The 21,793-nt window shown below is 49.0% G+C and overlaps 1 protein-coding gene across 3 annotated transcripts in view; it reads right to left on the reverse strand.

Moving 5' to 3' along the window:
• LOC308594199 (transcription factor COE1-like) overlaps positions 1 to 21,793 on the reverse strand; it is a 103,361-nt gene that overhangs the window by 7,764 nt on the left and 73,804 nt on the right. For all 3 annotated transcript variants that reach the window (XM_081207058.1, XM_081207059.1, XM_081207060.1), the window contains 5 exons: positions 20,568 to 20,694; positions 16,613 to 16,701; positions 6,782 to 6,847; positions 1,882 to 2,059; positions 492 to 677 (listed from right to left, as the gene is read on the reverse strand). In XM_081207058.1, coding sequence (XP_081063184.1) covers positions 492 to 677; positions 1,882 to 2,059; positions 6,782 to 6,847; positions 16,613 to 16,701; positions 20,568 to 20,694 — 646 coding nt within the window. The remainder of the gene's footprint in view (positions 1 to 491; positions 678 to 1,881; positions 2,060 to 6,781; positions 6,848 to 16,612; positions 16,702 to 20,567; positions 20,695 to 21,793) is intronic.

Consider the following 21,793-nt stretch of genomic DNA (forward strand, 5'->3'; position numbering starts at 1 on the left):
AAAGCATATATTAGCAAAAACAACGTGCCAAAAAGCATTATATTGGAGGAAATTGCATGCAAAAATGTGCAATTCACTTCATAAATTTATATACTGCTTGACTGTAAATAAAATAACCCTCAGAGCACTTTACAAAAAAAAGAATAAGCAATAAAAGTATTATTAAGAAAGAACCATTAAAATGTTCCAGAAATTAAAGTCAGCAATAAACTAAAAACAAAAGACTGATGAATTTTCACAAATTGCTGCAAAAATGTGGAGAACTAGATTCAGGATTGGAAAAGTGAGAAACTGAGAAATCAGAGACAGGGATTTGTCTATCCTCGGACCTTACCCAGGAGTTCCCAGGCCTACGCCTTCCCAAGTGCAGCTTCCCCTACCACGAGGACTAGTCCCTTAGCCTTCTTAAAATGGAGCTGCGATTCTCAGGAAAGGGAAGCTCTGCCTAGGCCCCCTCGACCCGCCCTTCCGCAAAGGCGACAGGCACTTACTGGCGTAGGGGGAGTTGGCCGTGGAGCCGTTGAGGAAGCTGGGGGACCCCGGAACCCCCAGGCTGGTCATGGCAGTCCCCGCATAGCCGTTCATGCTGGACGTGATGGTGTTGTAGTTGCTCTGCTGCGGGGTGGAGCTGGGGACATAGCCTCGCGGCGAGACACTGCTCGTATTGCGTGTGTACCCTGGAAGGCAGGGCAGGAAGTTAGATAGTTGCTCAGTTTACCAAGTATCTTAAGATGTCTTGCCTTCCTTCCTTCCTTCCTTCCTTGCTTCCTATCTATCTTTCTCTCCTCTCTCCCTTTTTCTCCCTTCCTCTCCTTCCTCCCTCACCTTCCTTCCTTCTATCTTTCTCTCCTCTCTCCCCCTTCATTCCTTCCTATCTATCTTTCTCTCCCCTCTCTCTTTCTCTCCCTTCCTCTCCTTCCTTCCTCTCCTTCCTTCCTTTTTGCCCCCCTCTTTCTTTCCCTCCCTCTCCTTCCTTCCTTCCTCTCCTCTCTTTTTCTCCCTTCCTCTTTCTCCTTCCTTCCTTCTTTCTCTCCTCTCTCTCCCTTCATTCCTTCCTTTTCTCCCCCTCTTTCCCTTCCTCTCCTTCCTTCCTTCCTTGACTCACAATGTTAGATTCAGGTATGCAACAATGAAACCAACAGAGCTTGGAGGGGGCATCTGCCAGGGATTCCTGCATAGCAGGTGGTTGGAGGAGATGAGTTCTACACATCTGGGGTTTTTTTTGGGGGGGGGAGGGTTGCAACAAGTTCCATAAAATAAGAAACACACCACCACTATAAAGAGATGAAATAATCCGGAATGATTATTAGAATAAGGCAGTTAGATATAGATATAGATATAGATATAGATATAGATATAGATATAGATATAGATATAGATATAGATATAGATATAGATATAGATATAGATATAGATATAGATATAGATATAGATGATATAGATATAGATATATAGATATAGATATAGATAATGATCCCATCACACCCCATCAAAAGCCTGGGAGTGTCATAACCTGGTGCTGAAGAGGTGATAATGGCAGTCTTGCTAGGGCGACTGTGGGTGGTAGCCACTAATAATAATAATAATAACAACTGCCTGGAAGTGGCAGGGATTGAACCCGAGACCTTCTGCTTGCAAAACAGACAATCATCATCATCATCATTTTTTATTTGTACCCTGCCCATCTGACTGGGTTGCCCTGGCCACTCCGGGTGGCTGCCGGCATGTCTAAAAACATAGTAAAACATGCAAAGGCCACCCCTTTGTTGCCACCCTCTCTGAGACATATCTTGTGGAAGGTCCTCAAAGGACGGCCTCTGATGCTGGCTCCCAGGAATGGTCACGCGAGAGCCACAGAGAACACACCCAGCCGCTGCCTACCTTGCTCTGAGCCCTGGGTGGATTCGCTGATGTTGACGGCCAGCTGGCTCCCAAAGGAGTTGACATTCATCATGCCCGAGTGGGCATGGTTCCCGGTCAGCGAGGTCAACTGGTTGGGGTTGCGCGGGACGCTGTACAAAGCCTCGGCAATATCCGCCGCTCGCTTCAGAATTATGTCCTGGGAGAGAGGGGAGAGAACGCAGACATCCGCAATCCGACCGATGGAATAATTCCATTAATTAATATTGCAAATAAGTCCATGTATGAACATCATCGGGATGTGGGTGGCGCTGTGGGTTAAACCACAGAGCCTATGAGGTCGGCGGTTCAAATCCTCGCGACGGGGTGAGCTCCTGTTGCTCGGTCCCTGCTCCTGCCAACCTAGCAGTTCGAAAGCACATCAAAGTGCAAGTAGCTAAATAGGTACCACTCCGGCGGGAAGGTAAATGGCATTTCCATGCGCTGCTCTGGTTCTCCAGAAGTGGCTTAGTCCTGCTGGCCACATGACCCGGAAGCTGTATGCCGGCTCCCTCAGCCAATAAAGCGAGATGAGCGCCGCAACCCCAGAGTCAGCCACGACTGGACCTAATGGACATCATCATCACTGTCATGGTTTCAGTTTCACTTGGTTTGAACGCTGCGGCCCATTGGGAGCAGGTACGGCAGAAAGCTGGGAGCCCAACAGTAGGTGGTGCCAGAGGCAACTGATTTTTAGAGAATCATAGAGTTGGAAGGGACCCCCAAAGCTCATAGAATCATAGAATTGTAGAGTTGGAAGGGACCCCAAGAGTCATCTAGACCAACCCCCTACAATGCAGGATTGTCAACAAAAGAATAACTGACAGAAGCCCCCCCCCCACCTCTACTTAAAAACCTCCAAGCAAAGAGAGCCCATAACTTCCTGTGGGATACCTTTCCACTGTCTATCAGCCCTAACTGTCAGAAAGTTCTTATTTCTTGTCATGGAATGCATTGGTTTGGGAAAAAAGCTTGTCCATCTTTCTTGGGACAGCCCTTAAGATCTATGAAGCCCCCATGTCACATACCAATCCCTTCTTCTCCAGGCTAAACACCCCCAACTCCCTCAAGCCTTCTTCCTAAGGCTTGGTTTCCAGACCCTTGACCATCTTGGCCGTCCTCCTCTGCAGACCTGCAAGCTAGTCAATATCTTCTTTAAGCTGTGCTGTCCAGAACTGGACACAGGACTTGAGGTGAGGTCTGACCAAGGCAGAATGACCCCAAGGATCAATGCAGGAATCACGACTCAAGAATCCCTGGCAGATGGCCACCCAACCATTGCTTAAAAAGGGAAGGAGAGGCCGCCATCTTCATTCTAGTTTCGCCCTCATCCTCCTTCTCCTTCTGGCTGACACACCCAGGTTTCCCTGCCTGCTTCTGAGGTAGGTTCAGCATCCTTCAGGATTGGATCCGCTTCTTCTTTGTTCCTGCTCCGAGAGTAACATGTAGCCCGGCCCGGGTTTCCCCTGGGAGAGCAGGCTGAGAGCTGAGGCCCGCCATTTTGTTTGTGAGCGGGGAAAGATTTATGCCCTGGGAAGGGAAGAGCGACGAGGGACTTGGAGGAGGAAAACAAGGCTCCAAGTCCCTCGTCGAATGCCTCCCAGCCGATGGCCTGACCCGACGCCTCCACAAGCCCAAAGCAATATCCGTGCAGGTGGTGCTAACCGCTACTGAGCCATGAAAGCACCGCCTGGGCCCAGTTACGGGGGTGCGGGAAGGATGGGGCCGCCTTGAGCCCGTGACTTAACGGCCCTGGAATTCCTAATGACGAACAGATGTGGGACTGGAGAGCCAGGCCCTCGTATGGGGCCCAGCTAGCTGGATGCAAGGTTGTGTGTGTGTGTGTGTGTGGGAGAGAGAGGTAGCAAACAAGGTCCGGGACATGGAAGCAATTACTGGCAGCGGGACCGAGAGAGGGACGTAAAAATGGGCCGGATGACCGGGGTCCCTGGAACGCCGCTCTGAAAAAACATCCCCCGCCAAATCCACCGACCTGCGCAAGATTCAAACATGTGCTGCTCCTTCTGCACCGTCAACAATATTTTGATTCCTCTCCCACCCTGCACCGCAGGTCCCAGGGCGGGTTACGGCAATTAGAGAGAAAAGTACAGTTGTTAAAAAGAAAATGGTTTCCAGCAGGGACAAGGAGAGGGGTGGGGTCCCGGAAACACAACTCTCAAGTATCGCAAAGAAGGAAACTACCACCGCAAAGGTGGTAGATGCACCTGGGAGGGGAGGGGCGTGTGGGGACCTCACTGGCGGCTGAGGCCTGGGCCAGGGACCCCCATGTGGAACGGGGGCGAGATGCGCAAGTCGTAAAGGGTCCGCATTTATATGTAGCACTTTTGGGTGCCTCGAGGGCTTACAGAATCCTAGAATTATAGAGTCATGGATGCTTTTTCCTGCAGTGCACGGAGTTGGTCTAGATGCCCCTTGGGGTCCCCTCCAACTCTAGAATTCTTTGGTTCCGTGAGTTGGACCCCGAACGTCATCTAGTCCAACCCCACGCACTGCAAGAATCGTGCCTGATCTTTTATTCCCCTTCCTTCCCTCCCCCTCCCCTTTTAATGAAGATTACCCACTCTGGGATCCCACGGCTAATTCTCCCCTGGTCTCCTCGCTGGCCCAAATAGGACTAATTTAGCCAGCTAGCCCTGGTGATCATCTAATGTTTATTGGATGGATTTCCCTCCCTAAATTGATTTTTAATTCTGAATTTATTGTTATTCACATTTTATGCTGTTTTCTGTTGCATCAATTAAGTGTTCTAAATTTGTTGTTAGCCACCCTGAGCCCGGTTTTCTGAACTGGGAAGGGCGGGGCATAAATAATAATTATTATTATTAAAGTGAGCCTCGAACCCACGACCCCGTGATTAAAAGACTCATGGCTTCCTGGCTACTATTTCAGCTGTCCTTACAACAATCCTATGAAGCAGGCTATTCTACGCACAGGGATATTGAAGAGGAGTGAGCAGTGGCTTGCTCAAGGCAGCTGAGTGCGCTCATGTCACTAGGACAGGTAGAAAAAGATGCTTCTTCATGTAGCACATTGTTAAAACTGCAGAACTCCTTCCCACAGCAGGCAGAGATGGCTTCCAGCCTTGATCAGGACACTAGACTATGGTTACCAGATTTTTTCCAATGAATCCGGGGACCCCCCCCTTTTTTTTTTTGAAGCTGAGTAGCAACAGGGAGTCAGTAGTGGGGATGGTGAGGCAAAAGACCCTGGGCCCAAGCACACATGAATATTGTATAAAGGTGCAAAGCCCTTCTTTTGCACCCTGTGAAACATAAATGCACAGAGTTTTTAAAAAACTGGGCAACGGCGCGCCACTCGCCCGTGACTCCCGAGCCTCCCCTGATCTCCTGCCCCCTTCCCACTTTGTTTTGACAGATCGGGGGAGGCTCGGGAGTCACGGGCGGCCGGCCGTTGCCCAGGAGGGGCGCAAGGCATGCGGTTTCTCTGCCAGGCAAGGTGCAAAGCCCTTCTTTTGCACCCTGTGAAACATAAATGCGCAGAGTTTTTTTTAAAAAAACTGGGCAACGGTGCGCCACTCGCCCGTGACTCCCGAGCCGCAGTGTAGCTGGTAGTGTAGCTGGCTCTGGCTGGCTTCAGGAGCTGCTCGTCGCCTGCTGCCGTGGCGCCCGCCATTTTTCCTCGCTGGAAGTCCCCATAGGGACAGATTTGCAAATCCAGGGACTGTCCCCGGAAACCGGGGACGTCTGGTAACCCTACACTAGACTTCTGTGGATGCAGCCTAGAATAGCATTAGCTTTTTTTGCTGCTGCATCACACTGTTGACTCGTGTTCAGCTTGTGGTCCCCCAAGACACCCAGATCCTTTTCACATGTACTACGGGCAAGCCAGGTGTCTCCCATTTTATATTGGTGCAGTTGGTCCTTCCTGCCCAAAGTGCAGAAAGAGTTGGTGCTTCAGTTGAGATTCCTTCATTGCAGGGGGTTGGAACAGATGACCCTCAGGATCCTTTCCAATTCTACCTTTCTCTGATTCCACGACTGAGCTGAATGGACCATTGGCTTGACCATTGGCTTGACTCCGCCTAAGGCTGCCCTTGAAGAAGTCCCACAATGCACCAGAGTGACGATACGCTGGGCACCCTGGGGCATTGTGGGAAAATGTAAAAGGCAACACTCAGGACCCACAGATATAGGAGGGGGTCCTGCTTGTCTAGACGCCCTGGGGAGGTGGGGGAACGCTGACTCCCACAAGGGATCAACACAACAAGGGAAAACCACACACCTTTGGGTTAGGAAAGGAGGCAACAACGTGTGTGTGTGTGTGTGTGGTGACGGGAGAGGATTTTGTGGCTGGATCTAGAGATGGCAAATTTTTCCCCAGGAAAACGCGTTGTAAACTTCATAACGGGAAATCACGTTGGCAAAAGACAGGACTCCACAGCACCATCTGGTCTCCCCGTGTTACAACGAATATAAAATACTTTTTCTTTATTTATGAGTCCTGAGTTGCACAGCCCCTTCTGACAAGTCTGGCTTGATAATAATAATAATATAATAATTTATTATTTATACCCCGCGCATCTGACTGGGTCTCCCCAGCCACTCTGGGCGGCTTCCAAGCAAATATCAAAACCAATACAGCGTCAGACATTAAAAACTTCCCTAAACAGGGCCGCCTTCAGGGGTCTTTTAAAAGTAAAATAGTTGTTTATTGCTTTGACATCTGAAGGGAGGGCGTTCCACAGGGCGGGTGCCACCACTGAGAAGGCCCTCTGCCTGGTTCACTTCTCACAAGGAGGGAACCACCAGAAGGCCCTTGGAACTGGATCTCAGTGTCTGGGCTGAATGATGGGGGTGGAGACGCTCCTTCAGGTATACCCCAAGAGGAGTCTGAGGCCTACCTGGTTGTTGTGCGGCATCCCATATAACGCTTCCACCAGGTCAGCCGCTCTCTTGAGTAGCACTTCCTGTGGGGAGGGAAACAAAGGAGAGGCTGACGGCAGTCCCTCTTGGAAGGCAAACCTTAATGCAACCACCCTGCAAGAGTTATACCTTTCGATGATTATTCATTCGTTCATTATTATCATTTCAAGCAAATGTGCTATTTACAATCAACCTGATACAGGTGTACGTACACATAAAACATGGGCCTTGCCCAATGCCCAACAATGCCAGCCTCTGGCGTTTTCACTATCAGTGCCCAAAAACTGACAGTATTGGGAAGGCATTTATTATTTTTTTGGCATTGCTGAAAATGTTTGTGAGCTCTGAGGGTTCATAATTTGGGAATTGGTTCAAAGCAAAGCCTCACATGAGAAAACACAAAAGATTGCAAAAATGAATAAAACTAAATCAAATTTATGTCAGAAATGTAAAGCGGGAGAAGGTACATTTTATCATATGTGCTGGGCATGTTTTAAGGCAAAAAACTTCTGGGAAATGATTTATAATGAATTAAAGAAAATGTTTTAAAATACATTTCTTAAGAAACCAGAAACCTTTCTATTAGGTTTAATAGGTGAAGAACTACCAAGAGAAGACAGAAGATTTTTTTATGTATGCAACGGTAGCCGCAAGAATGTTACTGGCCCAAAAATGGAAAGAAGAAGAATTACCAATGAAGGAAGAATGGCAGACGAATATGCGGAAATGGCGAAACTGATGGGGAAGATCAGAAACCAAGAGGATCAAGTATTTGTTAGAGACTGGAGTAAATTCCTAGTTTCCTTAAAAAACCACTGTAAACAGTTAAAATCATTGGTAGCGTTGTAATGACATTTGTAATGTGAAATTGATTATGATAACTGAGGGTAAACAATAGTTGGATTAAGTAAAAGATGCAGAAAACTTAAACTTTCAATATAAGAACCCACAGGAGGGAGGAGAGGAAGTTTGAAGAATCAGAGAACCTTGTAATATAATGTTTGAATTGGTTAGAGATAAAGTGTATAAATTTTGAATTCTGGTGCTGGAGGAGACTCTTGAGAGTCCCATGGACTGCAAGAAGATCAAGCCTCTCCATTCTGAAGGAAATCAGCCCTGAGTGCTCACTGGAATGACAGATCCTGAAGCTGAGGCTCCAAGACTTTGGCCACCTCATGAGAAGAGAAGACTCCCTGGAAAAGACCCTGATGTTGGGAAAGATGGAGGGCACAAGGAGAAGGGGACAACAGAGGACGAGATGGTTGGACAGTGTTCTCGAAGCTATGAACATGAGTTTGACCAAGCTGCGGGAGGCAGTGGAAGACAGGAGTGCCTGGCGTGCTCTGGTCCATGGGGTCACGAAGAGTCGGACACGACTAACCAACAACAACAACAAAGTGTATAAAAATGTGAAAACCTAATTAAAAAATGTTAAAAGAAGAAGAAAAAACACATTTAGTCCTTGCACTGGCTCTGCCTCCCTGTGCCTCTTTGAACATTGCAACCACATAATGCTCTTCTCGAGTGACCTGTGGCTGGGATCACAGGGCACTTCACGTCTCCGCGGATTTCCACTAGAAGGCGACAACCATCCATACAATAATCTGTATCTTCAGCAGGCAAACACACACACACACAAACGCAACAAGCTAGCAACTTATTTCTTGGTAGCTCCTTAAACATTCCCCGCACGACAGCTCTGAGCAGACCAGCTGCATGCAAAAACGTATTTGCATATCCCATTGCAGGGATCACCAGCTTTTGGGATCTTGTGGGCATATCTGGAATTCTGAGACAGAGCTGTGGACACTCAAGCCTGACTCAGTCGCTTCTCCTGCAGCCACTCTGGATCACACCAGACAGAGAAAACACTTGCACGTACCCACACAAACTCTTTGCATTTCTACAGAGTGAAAGCCGTATCTTTTAGGATTTGCATAATTTGACACGGGGGGGGGGGGAGGGGAACCCCAACCACTAACAGATAAAGTTTACATTGGGAGACTGTGCAGGTAAAAAAAAAAAAAAAAGATTACAGGTCTGGTGCTTGCCAGCACGACAAGCAGATTGCTCTTCGTTGGGCAAATAATTCCTGCACTGCAGTGGGTTGGAATTCCTGCTCCGTGATTGCAGTCATGGGATTTTTGTCTACCACATGACGGTGTATGTTTTGACTCCACAGAGTGGGAAGTGACGGAGAAAGGATGTTTGCGTTCCTGTGTTCCATGAAGTGGGACTATTGTCCTTTGTTCTTTCTCTTTTTGCTGTCTGATGCTAGAGAGAGAGGGAGCCATGTTGCAGTGTGCCGTGTGTGTTTATATGTAAATAAAGTAGATTAGCCAAAATGCTGAGTTGCTGAGGTTCTGTTACGCAAGCTGCGAAGACTCTGCGGATCCCTAAGTGTGCCGATGTCTGTTGGCATCAGTCTCTGTGATGTTCGGGCTGAAGAAAGCTTTTGAAGCTCCCGAATGATCGACCAGGAGGGGGAGAACATGCCAGTCAGGCATTTGTCTCTGCCAGGGTCCTACTCGAGTGTAGGAAGACCATTGGGCTCCTTTCCAATGTTACAATTCTATGATGATTCAAGACATTGCTCCTTGTTAATCTCTCTCTCTCTCTCTCTCTCTCTCTTTCTTGGATGACAACAAAACTGGCAACAAATCACAGAATGCATCTCTGGACAGAGAAATGATCTATGGTTTGATGGTGGTTTTGAATAGATCCCTTGAAAGCCTTCTTATAACTTTGCAGTACGACTGCATCTTAGGCTGGAGTTCTGTTCCAAGGCTTCCACATATATGCAAAAATGCATATACTTGAACCACCCCCCCCCATGCGAAAATCCTTGCCCTCCCAGAGCTGGTATGCTGAGCAGGACTTGCCCGGCAAACAAGGCCGAGAGCTTAAAAGCTTTCTAGACCTGCTCAGTGTGCTGCCTTGGCGATGCTCTCGCAAGATCTCGTGGGTCTGTTCGAGTTCCCACGATATCTCGCAGGGCCGCCCCCAGGCTTCCAGAACTGGTGAGCCCAGAGGACCTTGCCCAGCAGAGCAAGCCAGAGAGCTTAAAAGCTCTTTTCAAGCCGAGAAAACTTTGCATGCATTTAATTTGCACAATTTCAACCGGCCAGCCTTACACAACGCAAGGCTGAGATTGCACAAGCTAAACGGCCATGAAATGTGGCAGTACTGTATTAGCCAAAGCTCTCAAGGCGACTTATGCAGCAAACCAATAAATATTTAACTATTTTAAACTAGGGGTGGCTACCCCCGCTTGTGCTGCTCACCAACCCCCTCCCTTTACAGTCCTCCCCACTTCCTCTGACAGCTCTTTCAAACTTGGGGTTCCCGTCCCCTGCCCTGTCTGTGCAAACCCAAGACTGTGAGAAGGCACTATAAATCCTTCAGTGGGAGCTGCGTGATGCTAGCCTTATGCTTCTATGTCTATAGGAAGAAATACAACCATGATAACTGTAGGCTCTATGCCTTGTACACCACCCAGCAAGCTTCTAAGATTTCTAATTTTATTCTGGTTTTTATTCTGATCCTGATCTGATTCAAGGATGCATTTTAATTGACTGTCTGATTTTATGTTAATGTGTTACACATTTGAAGTTAGCCGCTCTGAGCCTGGCTTCAGCTGGGGAGGGCAGGATATAAATAAAATTTATTATTATTATTATTATTAATCTTGTAATGTTGGTCACGCACTTTTTAGACATGCATAATTTCGCGACACAGTAAAAATCAGTTTTGCTAGCAAAGCGGAGGTTAAACTACCCCCTTTCTAGTCCCGGAATGAGTGCAAGGAGTGTTCGTGCGACACCTCTGCAGGCTGCAGCCAACACACTAATGTGTCGTGACACACAGTTTGGAAAACTCTTTGTGAAACAGCAGCACAAAAATATTTAATTGCAGTATTTAATTGGTTGCAGTCCTAAGAACCTGGAAGGAAGCAGCTGTCTTTTCGAGCCACTGATTTCAGTTGCATCTCAGGGAGAGGTCCTTGCTGTGCTCCTTAACCTGCCCTCTGGCCTTCCTCTCCCCCCCCAGCCCCCCCAGCCCACTACCAATGATGACGGCTCTAGACTGTACATCAGGATCTCAAGGCTATTGGATTGCTGTCAAGCTAAGTGCCAGCAATCAGAAGTTCTTGCTCTTCTGTCTTCTGCAATATCTCCCCGATCAATACGGTAATGGAGCGGAGGGGGGGGAAGCTTGGGGCTGGCGGGGGGGGGCTGGGGGGAGAGACTGCAGGCCGCTTTGCACACATTTAGCTCCCGTTAAGGGGATATAAAACACCCAGTTATTTCTGGACCAAATCATCAAAGGGGGGGGGGGCGGCGGCAGGAGGACGACAGCAGCTAGGTGGCCCCTCAAAGTCATGCAGCCCCCCAAAGCCAAAAAGACGTCTGCAATCTGGTGGAGTTATAGAATGTTGAAAAAGGAGGGATGATCACCATGAGACCTTTTACCAGATGAATCCATGAACAGGGCTCAACTGAAACCAGATCAGCTGGATAGCTCAGTTGACTAGACTGTGGTGCTGATAACACCAAGGTTGTAAGTTCGATCCCTGTATGGGACAGCTACGTCTTCCTGCGTTGCAGGGGGTTGGACTAAATGATCTTCAGGGTCCCTTCCCATTCTATGATTCTATAATTCTGGAGGGCTGGATTTGGCTCTGGCCTGAGCTTCCTCATGCCTGACATAAACACACAAATATACACATCACTACTGACACACTGTCAACTCTGGTCAGATAGGTGTTGCAGGATTTTATTTTTTTAACAACCTGTCAAACCTGTTTGGCCAGCCTGCCTCTTCCAACTAATAATAATAATAATACTAGTAATAATAATAATTTTGTTATTTATATGCTGCCCATTGGACTGGGTTTCTCCAGCCACTCTGGGTGGCTCCCAACAAAATAGTAAAAACATAATAAAAGATTTGACCATTAAAAACTTCCCTGTATGGGGCTGCCTTTAGATGTCTTCTAAAAGATATATACCGTATTTTTCGCTCTATGAGACGCACCAGACCACAAGACACACCTAGTTTTTGGAGGAGGAAAACAAGAAAAAAAATATTCTGAATCTCAGAAGCCAGAACAGCAAGAGGGATCGCTATGCAGTGAAAGCAGCAATCCCTCTTGTTTTTCTGGCTTCTGGGATAGCTGTGCAGCCTGCATTCGCTCCATAAGATGCACACACATTTCCCCTTACTTTTTAGGAGGGAAAAAGTGAGTCTTACAGAGCAAAAAATACAGTAATTATTCATCTCCTTGACAACTGATGGGAGGGTGTTCCACAGGGCGCGTGCCGCCACCGAGAAGGCCCTCTGCCTGGTTCCCTTAACCTCACTTCTCGCAGTGAGGGAATCGCCAGAAAACCTTCGGAGCTGGACCTCAGAGTCCAGGCTGAATGATGGGTGTGGAGACGCTCCTTCAGGTTTACAGGGCCAAGGCCATTCGGAGCTTTAAAGGTCAGCAACAATACTCTGAACTGTGCTCAGAAACGTACTGGGAGCTAATGTAGACCTTTAGGACTGGTGTTATATGGTCTCGGCGGCCGCTCCCAGTCTCCAGTTTGGCACCTACATTCTAGGTTAGTTATAGTTAGTTTCTGATTCATCTTGAAAGGTAGCCACAGGTAGAGCCCACTGAATTCTCTAAAAACACTGCTGTCTCCTCTCCCAGCCTGCATTCCTGCAGCCAGGATACACTTAAGCTTGCACACACACAAACACAATTAGCATGTATACCTGTTGTCAGTTCTGCATGATGCATGGGGCGAAGGGCAAGGTGGGGGGCCGCGATGCTGAGAAAGGAAGAAGGGTCTGTTTCATCATAGCCCGGATACGACAGGTAGCTTAACTATGATGAATGGCTGGGCCAGACTAGCCACCGCCTTGAAGTCTTTGCGAAGGGAGAGAGAAATCAGTGGATACAGAGATTCACTGTCACAATTAATAAACCTCTCCCGGGGGGCGAGGCTCCTCTGTTAAGGCTCACGCCGGCATCTAGGGAACCTCTCTGCAAGGCCCTGCGTGCTTCAGCGATGCGTCCAAACTTACGGGAGACGGGAGGGCTGTCAACTTTTAAAGCCGCCTGCTGCATCTCTGCAGGTGGAAGTATTTAAAGAAAGCCTCTCCTGCTAATTTCTGCAGTTCGAGCTGTGCTTAAAAGCACAGGAGCAGGCCAGGCTGCTTTTGCCCGTTCGGACTGGAATGTCCCTGATGGAGGCCAGGATTTCCTGGGTTTAACAGCTATCAGTGGCTGCTTGCCGTGACGCCCACGTCCTGCTCCTTCCCAGTCCGAAGTGGAGATATTGGGCATCGAACTTGGGACCCGTTGCAGGAAAAGGAAGTGCGTAACCCCCAAACTGCAGCGTAAGAACATAAGAAGAGGTTTTCTGGATCAGGCCTATGGTCCAGCAGTTCCAGCATCATCTTCTCCCAGGGGCGAACCAGATGCTTGTGTGGAACCTGCAAACAGGATTCGAACACAAGATCCTCTCTCCTCTTGTGGTTTCCAGCAGTCAGCATTCAGAAGCATCACTGCCTCTGGATGAAGTGAATATTGCTTTTATATAGCAAACAGATGAAGAATCGGAAGTTCTTTCTGAATCTTAGTTTTCTAACTTTCTCTTTTAACTTCTTCTTCTCTCTCTCTCTTCCCCCCTTTTTTGTTTCTATTGTAGCTAGATAAAAGTCTTGGTTTGATTTTTAAAAGGGGGAAAGATATTAAGCTTTGTACTTTTCTCTAAAAACCTGAACAGAATTTATTTTTAAAAAAGGAAGCATTGTGGCTAGTAGCCTTTGAAAGCCTCCTCCACGAATTCGTCCAATTTGTAAAGCGATCCTAGTTGGACGTCATTTCTACCACCTGAGGCAGGGAGTTCCACAGTTTATTTATTACTGTTATTATTTTATTACATTTCTATACTGCCCTTCATTCGAGGATCCTAGGGCAGCTTACAATATAAAATTGTAACTTTGTGCCGTGTGAATATTTTGTAGTCTCGCTTCCCCTTTGCCTGTTGATGGGCCTGACAATCACTTTCTGGACCAGCAAAAGAAGCAATTTATTTGCACCCCACCCCATAATTAACTTATTGAATTCCTTCCAATGAAATGTGCTTAATCGCAATGAACATTGGGTTGACACCTGCAGAACTGGCATTAAGGCACCTGCTTAAATCTCACCTGATGGGTGATCTAGCCATACCTGATATCTTAAGCTGATCTACTGATTCACAATGCATTTTTTTGTTTTGCAAACATAATTTTACAGCTGATTTCATTCTCTCTAACATATAGGTCTCTGAATGAAACAACTAGGGCAGACTTTGCAAAGCTGGTGTTTGCTCAGATGTTTTGGACTACAGCTGTGCTGTCTGAGGCTGATGGGCATCGTAGTCTAAAAAATATCAGGAGTGCACCAGGTTAGCAAAGGTTGAGCTTGCGGTCACTATCACTTACATAGTTTAGAGTAGAGGCGAGTAACAGGTGGCATGACGGAAGTGCACAAAATTATGCTTAGCATGGGCAGAGTGGATGGAGAAAAATATTTCTTCCTCTCTCTTGTAATGTTAGGACAAGAGAGGGCCCTTGTACCTACGGGACCACCTCTCCCGGTATGCCCCGCGGAGGACCTTACGGTCCATAAATAGCAACACCCTAGAGGTCCCGGGCCCTAAGGAAATCAAATTAGCCTCAACCAGAGGTAGGGCCTTTTCAACACTGGCCCCAGCCTGGTGGAACGCTCTGTCTCATGAGACCAAGGCACTGCAGGATCTGATTTCTTTCCGAAGGGCCTGTGAGACAGACTCGTTCCACCTGGCCTTTGGCTTGGAATCAACTTGATCCCCTTCCCCTCTTTCCTTTTTCCTTTCTCCTTCTGTGATGGAACTCCTATTTGGGGACTTCCCTGGCTTTTTTCTGGCCCACGTAGGACCAGTCTGGATAGTTGGCCTTGGTGAAGACTTGACGTTTTTATCCCCCAAAAGTTTTTGATTTGAGTTTCTACCGAAATGAGGCTGCATTTTAATGTTGTAATTTAATATTGTTTTTAAGTTGTATTTTAATCAATTGTTTTTATACCTGGTGTTAGCCGCCCTGAGCCCGGTCTTGGCTGGGAAGGGCAGGGTATAAATAAAATATATTATTATTATTATTAAACTACGGAACTCCTTGCCACAGGAGTAATGGCTTTTAAAAAGGTCTGGACAAATTCCTGGAGGAGAGGACTATCGATGGCCAACTAGCCAGGATAGCTACGCTTTTCCTCCACTTCTGAACACCAGTTGCTGGAAACCACAGGGGGAGGGAGTGCATTTGAGTTCGAATCCAGCTTGTGGCTTTCCCCTGGGTTGGCAACTGTGAGAAAAGGATGCCTTCTTATGTACTTACACGCCTGGCTTAGAAGCACTTACAAACACCTCAATTCTTAAGTGGAGGATGTTGGATAAGATGGACTACTGGTCCCAAGCTGCAGAGCAATTCCGACATCCCCGTACACAGAATCCAGTTCCCCAGCGTGCCAAGGCCACGGAAGCAGCGCTGCGCCATGCGCTCCGGGACCAAAGGGAGGCCTGCGCGCAGGAACGCGGCCGCAGCAGCGATTGCAGCGTCCCTGTCAGCCCATGATGAATGGCTCCAATTTGGAGGCCGGTTCTCGCTGTCACTCTCCACCCGAAGGCCCTCCCTCTCACCGCCAGCTGTTCTCTGCCCAGAGGCATTAGCCACGCTTTGGCGAGGACAGCCGGAGCGCGTGGAACAAAGGAGCAACCTGTCTCCAGCAAGCGCAAGACTAATCGAGGGGTCTGCGTGCCGGTTGTGTCGGGGAGGTGCGCGGGGGCTCGCTTACGCACGCTACTGATGCACTCCCAGTCTGATGATGTGGGTCTCTCATTGCTCCGGTGCCAGAAGGTGGGGAAATGTGTGGTCCCCAGAATCGGCTGGGCTGTAGGAAGCCGAGACCCACCCGGCCCAGCACTCTGCTTCCGAGAGAGGACAGGGAAGCAGAGCGTCAGGGAGCAGACCACCACCCTCTTCTCTGGTGACTAGGAGTGGCCGCCGGGACCACATAACACCGGTCCTATGAGATCTGCATTGGCTCCCAGTATGTTTCCGAGCACAATTCAAAGTGTTGGTGCTGGCCTTTAAAGCCCTAAACGGCCTCGGTCCTGTATACCTGAAGGAGCGTCTCCACCCCCATCATTCAGCCCGGACACTGAGATCCAGCTCCGAGGGCCTTCTGGTGGTTCCCTCACTGCGAGAAGTGAGGTTACAGGGAACCAGGCAGAGGGCCTTCTCGGTGGTGGCGCCCGCCCTGTGGAACGCCCTCCCACCAGATGTCACGGAAATAAGTAGCTATCTTATCTTTAAAAGACATCTGAAGGCAGCCCTGTTTAGGGAAGTTTTAAATATTTAATGCTGCATTGTTTTTAACACTCGCTTGGAAGCTGCCCAGAGTGGCTGGGGAAGCTCAGCCAGATGGGCGGGGTATAAATAATAAATTATTATTATATTGTATTATTTGTGTCGGGACCTGGTTCTTGGTGGCGCACAGAGGCTCCCTTTTGGCTTGGAGCCCTCGGCAGACCTTCTCTCCACGAACTCCCCTAGCCTCTGAACATCGTGGGTTGCGATACGGCGCTTCTGTGCATGCGTGACCGCCGAAACCCGGACGTAACCCGTTCTGGTTCTTCCGGGTTTCGGCGGTCTGCAACCCAAAAAAACGCAACCTGAAGCGGCTGTAACCCGAGGTATGACTATACATCCAAATGCCTTGTGAGATTCCCTACCTTGGGCAAACGTTCAGGGTCTCCGGGATGTCGCGGAATCACCTTCTGCAAGCGCAGGAAGCCGTAGTCGATGGTTGGCTCATTCAAGGCTGCAGGCGGAAAGAGTGAGCAGGTTAGAATCCAGTGAATTGGGGTCGTTGTTGAGAGACAGAGCGGCCAGAACGGTGTGGCTTCTCCCGTAAATTTGTGCATTTCTAAGCTGAACTTCGGATACCAAATCCCGTTCACAGAGGGCTTTCCTCTAGACAATGTTATCTCTAGACATATTCTAAACCTACAGTGGTGCCTCGCAAGACGAAAAGAATCTGTTCTGTGATTCTCTTCATCTAGCGGTTTTTTCGTCTTGCGAAGCAAGCCCATTGACGGATTAGCGGATTAGCGCTATTAGCGGCTTTTAGCGGCTTATCTGCTGATCAGATCAGCTGATAAGCGGCTTAGCGGCTTAGAAAAAGGGGGGGAGGGGAAAAAACCAGCAGGAACTCGCAAGACATTGTCGTCTTGCGAAGCATGCCTATAGGAAATTCGTTTTGCGAAGCACCCCCAAAACGGAAAACTCTTTTGTCTAGCGAGTTTTCCGTCTTGCGAGGCATTCGTCTTGCGGGGCACCACTGTATTTTAAAGTCATCCCTTCCTCCTGTGGGCGGGAGTTCCATATCTTAACTACACGCTAGGCAAAGGAATCGTTCTTTTGGTCTGTGCTGAACCGCCCGGCTTTCAACCCCATATGCTGTCCACCAAGCCCCAGTGTCACAAGAAGGGGAGAAAAAAAAACCTCCCTCTTCCCTTTCCCTCTCAAAAAAGGTACTTCTTCACATCTTTCATTTTATTTAAAGCATCTTCACCCTTTAACAGAAAAAAGAGGCTTCCTTGTAGTCTAAATGATAGCACACAAAAGGAAAAAGAATGAGGAGGGAGGAGGAAAAATGGCAAACAGGCGCTAGTTCTTAGTTACGTAGTTTCTGTAATGACCAGCTGGAACAGAAAGAATTCAAGGAGAGGAAGAGAGTTGAAATGGTGGAGGGAGCAGGGCCTCTGAATACCAGTTGCTGGAAATCGCAGGAGGGGACAGAAATCTTGTGGGTTTCTGTTTGGGGCATGGCAGGGGGTTGGACTAGATGACCCTTGGGACCCCTTCCAAATCTACGATTCTATGATTCTAACCCCCTCCAATGTAGGAATAAAGGTAAAGGGACCCCTGACCATTAGGTCCAGTCGTGACCAACTCTGGGGTTGCGGCGTTCATCTCACTTTATTGGCTGAGGGAGCCGGCGTACAGCTTCCGGGTCATGTGGCCAGCAGGACTAAGCCGCTTCTGGCGAACCAGAGCAGCACACGGAAACGCTGTTTACCTTCCCACCAGAGCGGTACCTATTTATCTACTTGCACTTTTGACGTGCTTTTGAACTGCTAGGTTGGCAGGAGCAGGGACCGAGCAACGGGAGCTCACCCCGTCGCGGGGATTCGAACCGCCGACCTTCTGCTCAGCAAGTCCTAGGCTCTGTGATTTAACCCACAGCACCACCCGTGTCCCGATAATGTAGGAATAGCCTGCGGCAAAAGTTCCAAAAGCACACCTTCAACCTGCCCTCATACAAGATGCCTTCTGGGACAATACCAGTGCTAAAGAACAGCAAGACTCTGCCCACAAGAACATAAGGAGAACGTTGCTGGGACAGGCCAAGAGCCCACCTGGTCCAGCCTCTCACGGTGGCTTGTGGGACACCCGAGAGGAAGGATTCGAACACAGGATCCCTCTGGGATCCAGAAGAATTGCTGCCTCCCACCTTGGAGGCACAGAAATAGCCATCACTGGTCCTCACCTTCAGGGGCCAGGCAAAAACATCCCTTTTTTCCCCAGGCCTTTGACTAATTAAACCATCTATGGCCTTTTAATCTCTCTCTCTCTGTATGTGGTGGTGGAATTTGAATTTGTATCTCTGGCATGTATCTATGTGTTTTTATATTGCAAACAGCCCTGTGATCCTCGGAGAAAGAGAGGCAAAGAAATTGAACAAATAACAACATTGATATGAATAATCATAAATGATCTCTTCTCCCCCCTTTCGGCTCTCCTCCTCTTTTGCCCCCCCAATCTCCAAGGCACAGAGAGTTAGGGATTCCACCCCCCTCCAATAACCTGTCTATCACCCAGAAGGCACACACTCCCCCTCCCTCCCCCCTCCCCCTTTAAACCTCCTCCCTCCGAGATTGGCGCGCTTCATTACGGAACCAAGATGAAGATAGATTGCCTGATTTAGCGTAAACATATGCTGCAATTCCAGTTCTGGGCAGCGTTCGTGCAGGAGTAATTGGTATTGATTTTCTCCCTGCTCCCCCCGCCCCCACCCCTGGAAGGCCTTTCACAGGCCAGAGCACACGGGATTACCCATGCAACGAGGGGGGTAGGTGGGCAGGACGACACACACACAGAGATGCGGTCACAGGGTTGTGCTTTTGGGGACAGGGGAAGACGGGCCGAGATGGGGTCTTGACAGCTCTACTGTTCTGAATTCCACACATGGGCTCAGATGCGTGAAGGGCAGGCCAGAGCACGTGCTCCCATTGTCCCACAGGTGGGGGACCAGTATAATGAAATAATAATAATAATAATAATTTATTATTTATACCCCGCCCATCTGGCTGGGTTTCCCCAGCCATTCTGGGCGGCTTCCAACAGAATATTAAAATACAATAACCTATTAAACATTAATCTTCCCTAAACAGGGCTGCCTTCAGATGTCTTCTAAAAGTCTGGTAGTTGTTGTTCTCTTTGACATCTGGTGGGAGGGCGTTCCACAGGGCGGGTGCCACTACCGAGAAGGCCCTCTGCCTGGTTCCCTGTAACTTGGCTTCTCTCAGCGAGGGAACCGCCAGAAGGCCCTTGGTGCTGGACCTCAGTGTCCGGGCTGAATGATGGGGATGGAGACGCTCCTTCAGGTATACTGGGCCGAGGCCGTTTAGGGCTTTGAAGGTCAGCACCAACACTTTGAATTGTGCTCGGTAACGTACTGGGAGCGATTGTAGGTCTTTCAAGACCGGTGTGATATGGTCTCAGCGGCTGCTCCCAGTCACCAGTCTAGCTGCCGCATTCTAATTGTAGTTTCCGGGTCACCTTCAAAGGTAGCCCCACGTAGAGTGCATTGCAATAGTCCAAGTGAGAGATAACCAGAGCATGCACCACTCTGGCAAGACAGTCTGCGGGCAGGTAGGGTCTCATCCTGCGTGCCAGATGGAGCTGGGAGACAGCTGCCCTGGACACAGAATTGACCTGCATCTCCATGGACAGCTGTGAGTCCAGAAGGATTCGCTGGCTGCGCACCTGGTCCTTCAGGGGCACAGTTGCCCCATTCAGGACCAGGGAGTCCTCCACACCTGTCCGCCCTCTGTCCCCCAAAAACAATACTTCTGTCTTGTCAGGATTCAACCTCAATCTGTTTGCTAAAAAGAGCCTGCTGTATCAGGACAATGGGCCGTTAGCCCAGCATCCTGCTCTCACAGCGACCAGCCAGGCGCCGCTTCTGAGAACCCACAAGTAGGATTTGAACACAAGACCCACTCGACCTTCCTGCGGTTTCCAGCAACTGGTATTCAGAAGCATCGCTGCCTCCGACTGTGGAGGCAGACCATAGCCATAGCGGCTAGTAGTCAACCCCAGCCCTCTCCTCCTCCATGAATTTGTCTAATCCTCTTTTAAAGCCCCCAGGGTGAGTGCCCATCACTGCCTCCTGTGGCAGAGAGTTCCATAGTTCAACCATGCAAAGACAGATTTTCTTTGATCTCTCCCGAAGTTGCACTGACCACTGGCAGCAAATTCCGGGAGATCAGATGAGTGCCATCATTTCACAGCAAAGCCAGGAGTTCCAAAGGCCACATAGCACAGTGAGCTGTCTGAAAAGTCAATACCCGATGCCCCTTGCACAACCTCCCCACAAAAGAAGACCGCCCCAACTCTCACCAGTGTAAACAAAGCGTCCTGGCGCTCCTTTGCAGAACTGCTTCGATTTGTAGGAGAGGGTCACTTCCACCACTCCGGGAATGTGCCTTGGCGGAGTCTGCACACGGATTGCGTGCGGCGTGATGAGCTGTTAAGAGAGGTGGGCAGACATATAAAAGCAGAACAAAAGCCAATGGCAAATTGAGACCAGCATCCTGTTCTCACAGATCATTGAAATTGCAATACATTATTTTCACTTGTACAACTTGTATACAGTGAGATTACACGAGCACCCCCAACCCAGCTCTCTTAGTCTTAATTCCCCTCATTTACTGACGCACACCCACCAAACCCGAAAGTCAGTTGCCCTGTTGTTATCTTTTCATTCAGCAGCCTAACAGCCCACGGATAGAAGCTGTTCTTTACCCTGTTGGTGGAACTAATCCTGGGTGGGATGCGGGTGGCGCTGTGGGTTAAACCACAGAGCCTAGGACTTGCCGATCAGAAGGTTGGTGGTTCGAATCCCCGCGACGGGGTGAGCTCCCGTTGCTCGGTCCCTGCTCCTGCCCACCTAGCAGTTCGAAAGCACGTCAAAGTGCAAGTAGATAAATAGGTACCACTCTGGCGGGAAAATAAATGGTGTTTCTGTGCACTGCTCTGGTTTTGCCAGAAGCGGCTTATACCTGCTGGTCACATGACCCGGGAAAACTGTCTGTGGACAAACGTCGGCTCCCTCGGCCAGTAAAGCAAGATGAGCGCTGCAACCCCAGTCGGCCACGACTGGGCCTAATGGTCAGGGGTCCCTTTGCCTTTACCTATAACTTCTGCCCGAGGGCAGTTGATCAAGAAAGTGCCAGCCAAGGAGTGAATCATTCCTGAAAATTTTCCTCACTCTCCTGAGGCAACATTCTTCCGCTATTTCATCCCGCGGATTCACGCGTCAGCCCATAATATCTTGTGCTGTTTTCACCACCCTCATTCCGGTGGCCCCTTCCTGAACTTTTACGGAGCTCTGGGGCTGCCGTTGGGGAGCCAGAGGCCACTGAGCCTGAATTCCACGGACCCCAGAAACACCTCCCAGAGCACTGTCAGGCCAGAATCGGGACCCTCATGCGCACCTTTCCCCGAGGAACCCAATGTCCCCAATAGGACCTTGCCTATCCAGCAGGTCAGGGTGGGCAGGAGACTATGGAAAGGAGGAGGAGGAGATGACCATTGCAGGGGGTTGGACTAGATGATCCTTGGGT

This window comes from Podarcis bocagei (genome assembly GCF_964188305.1).
Source record: "Podarcis bocagei genome assembly, chromosome: 9".
Classification (NCBI taxonomy): domain Eukaryota; kingdom Metazoa; phylum Chordata; class Lepidosauria; order Squamata; family Lacertidae; genus Podarcis; species Podarcis bocagei.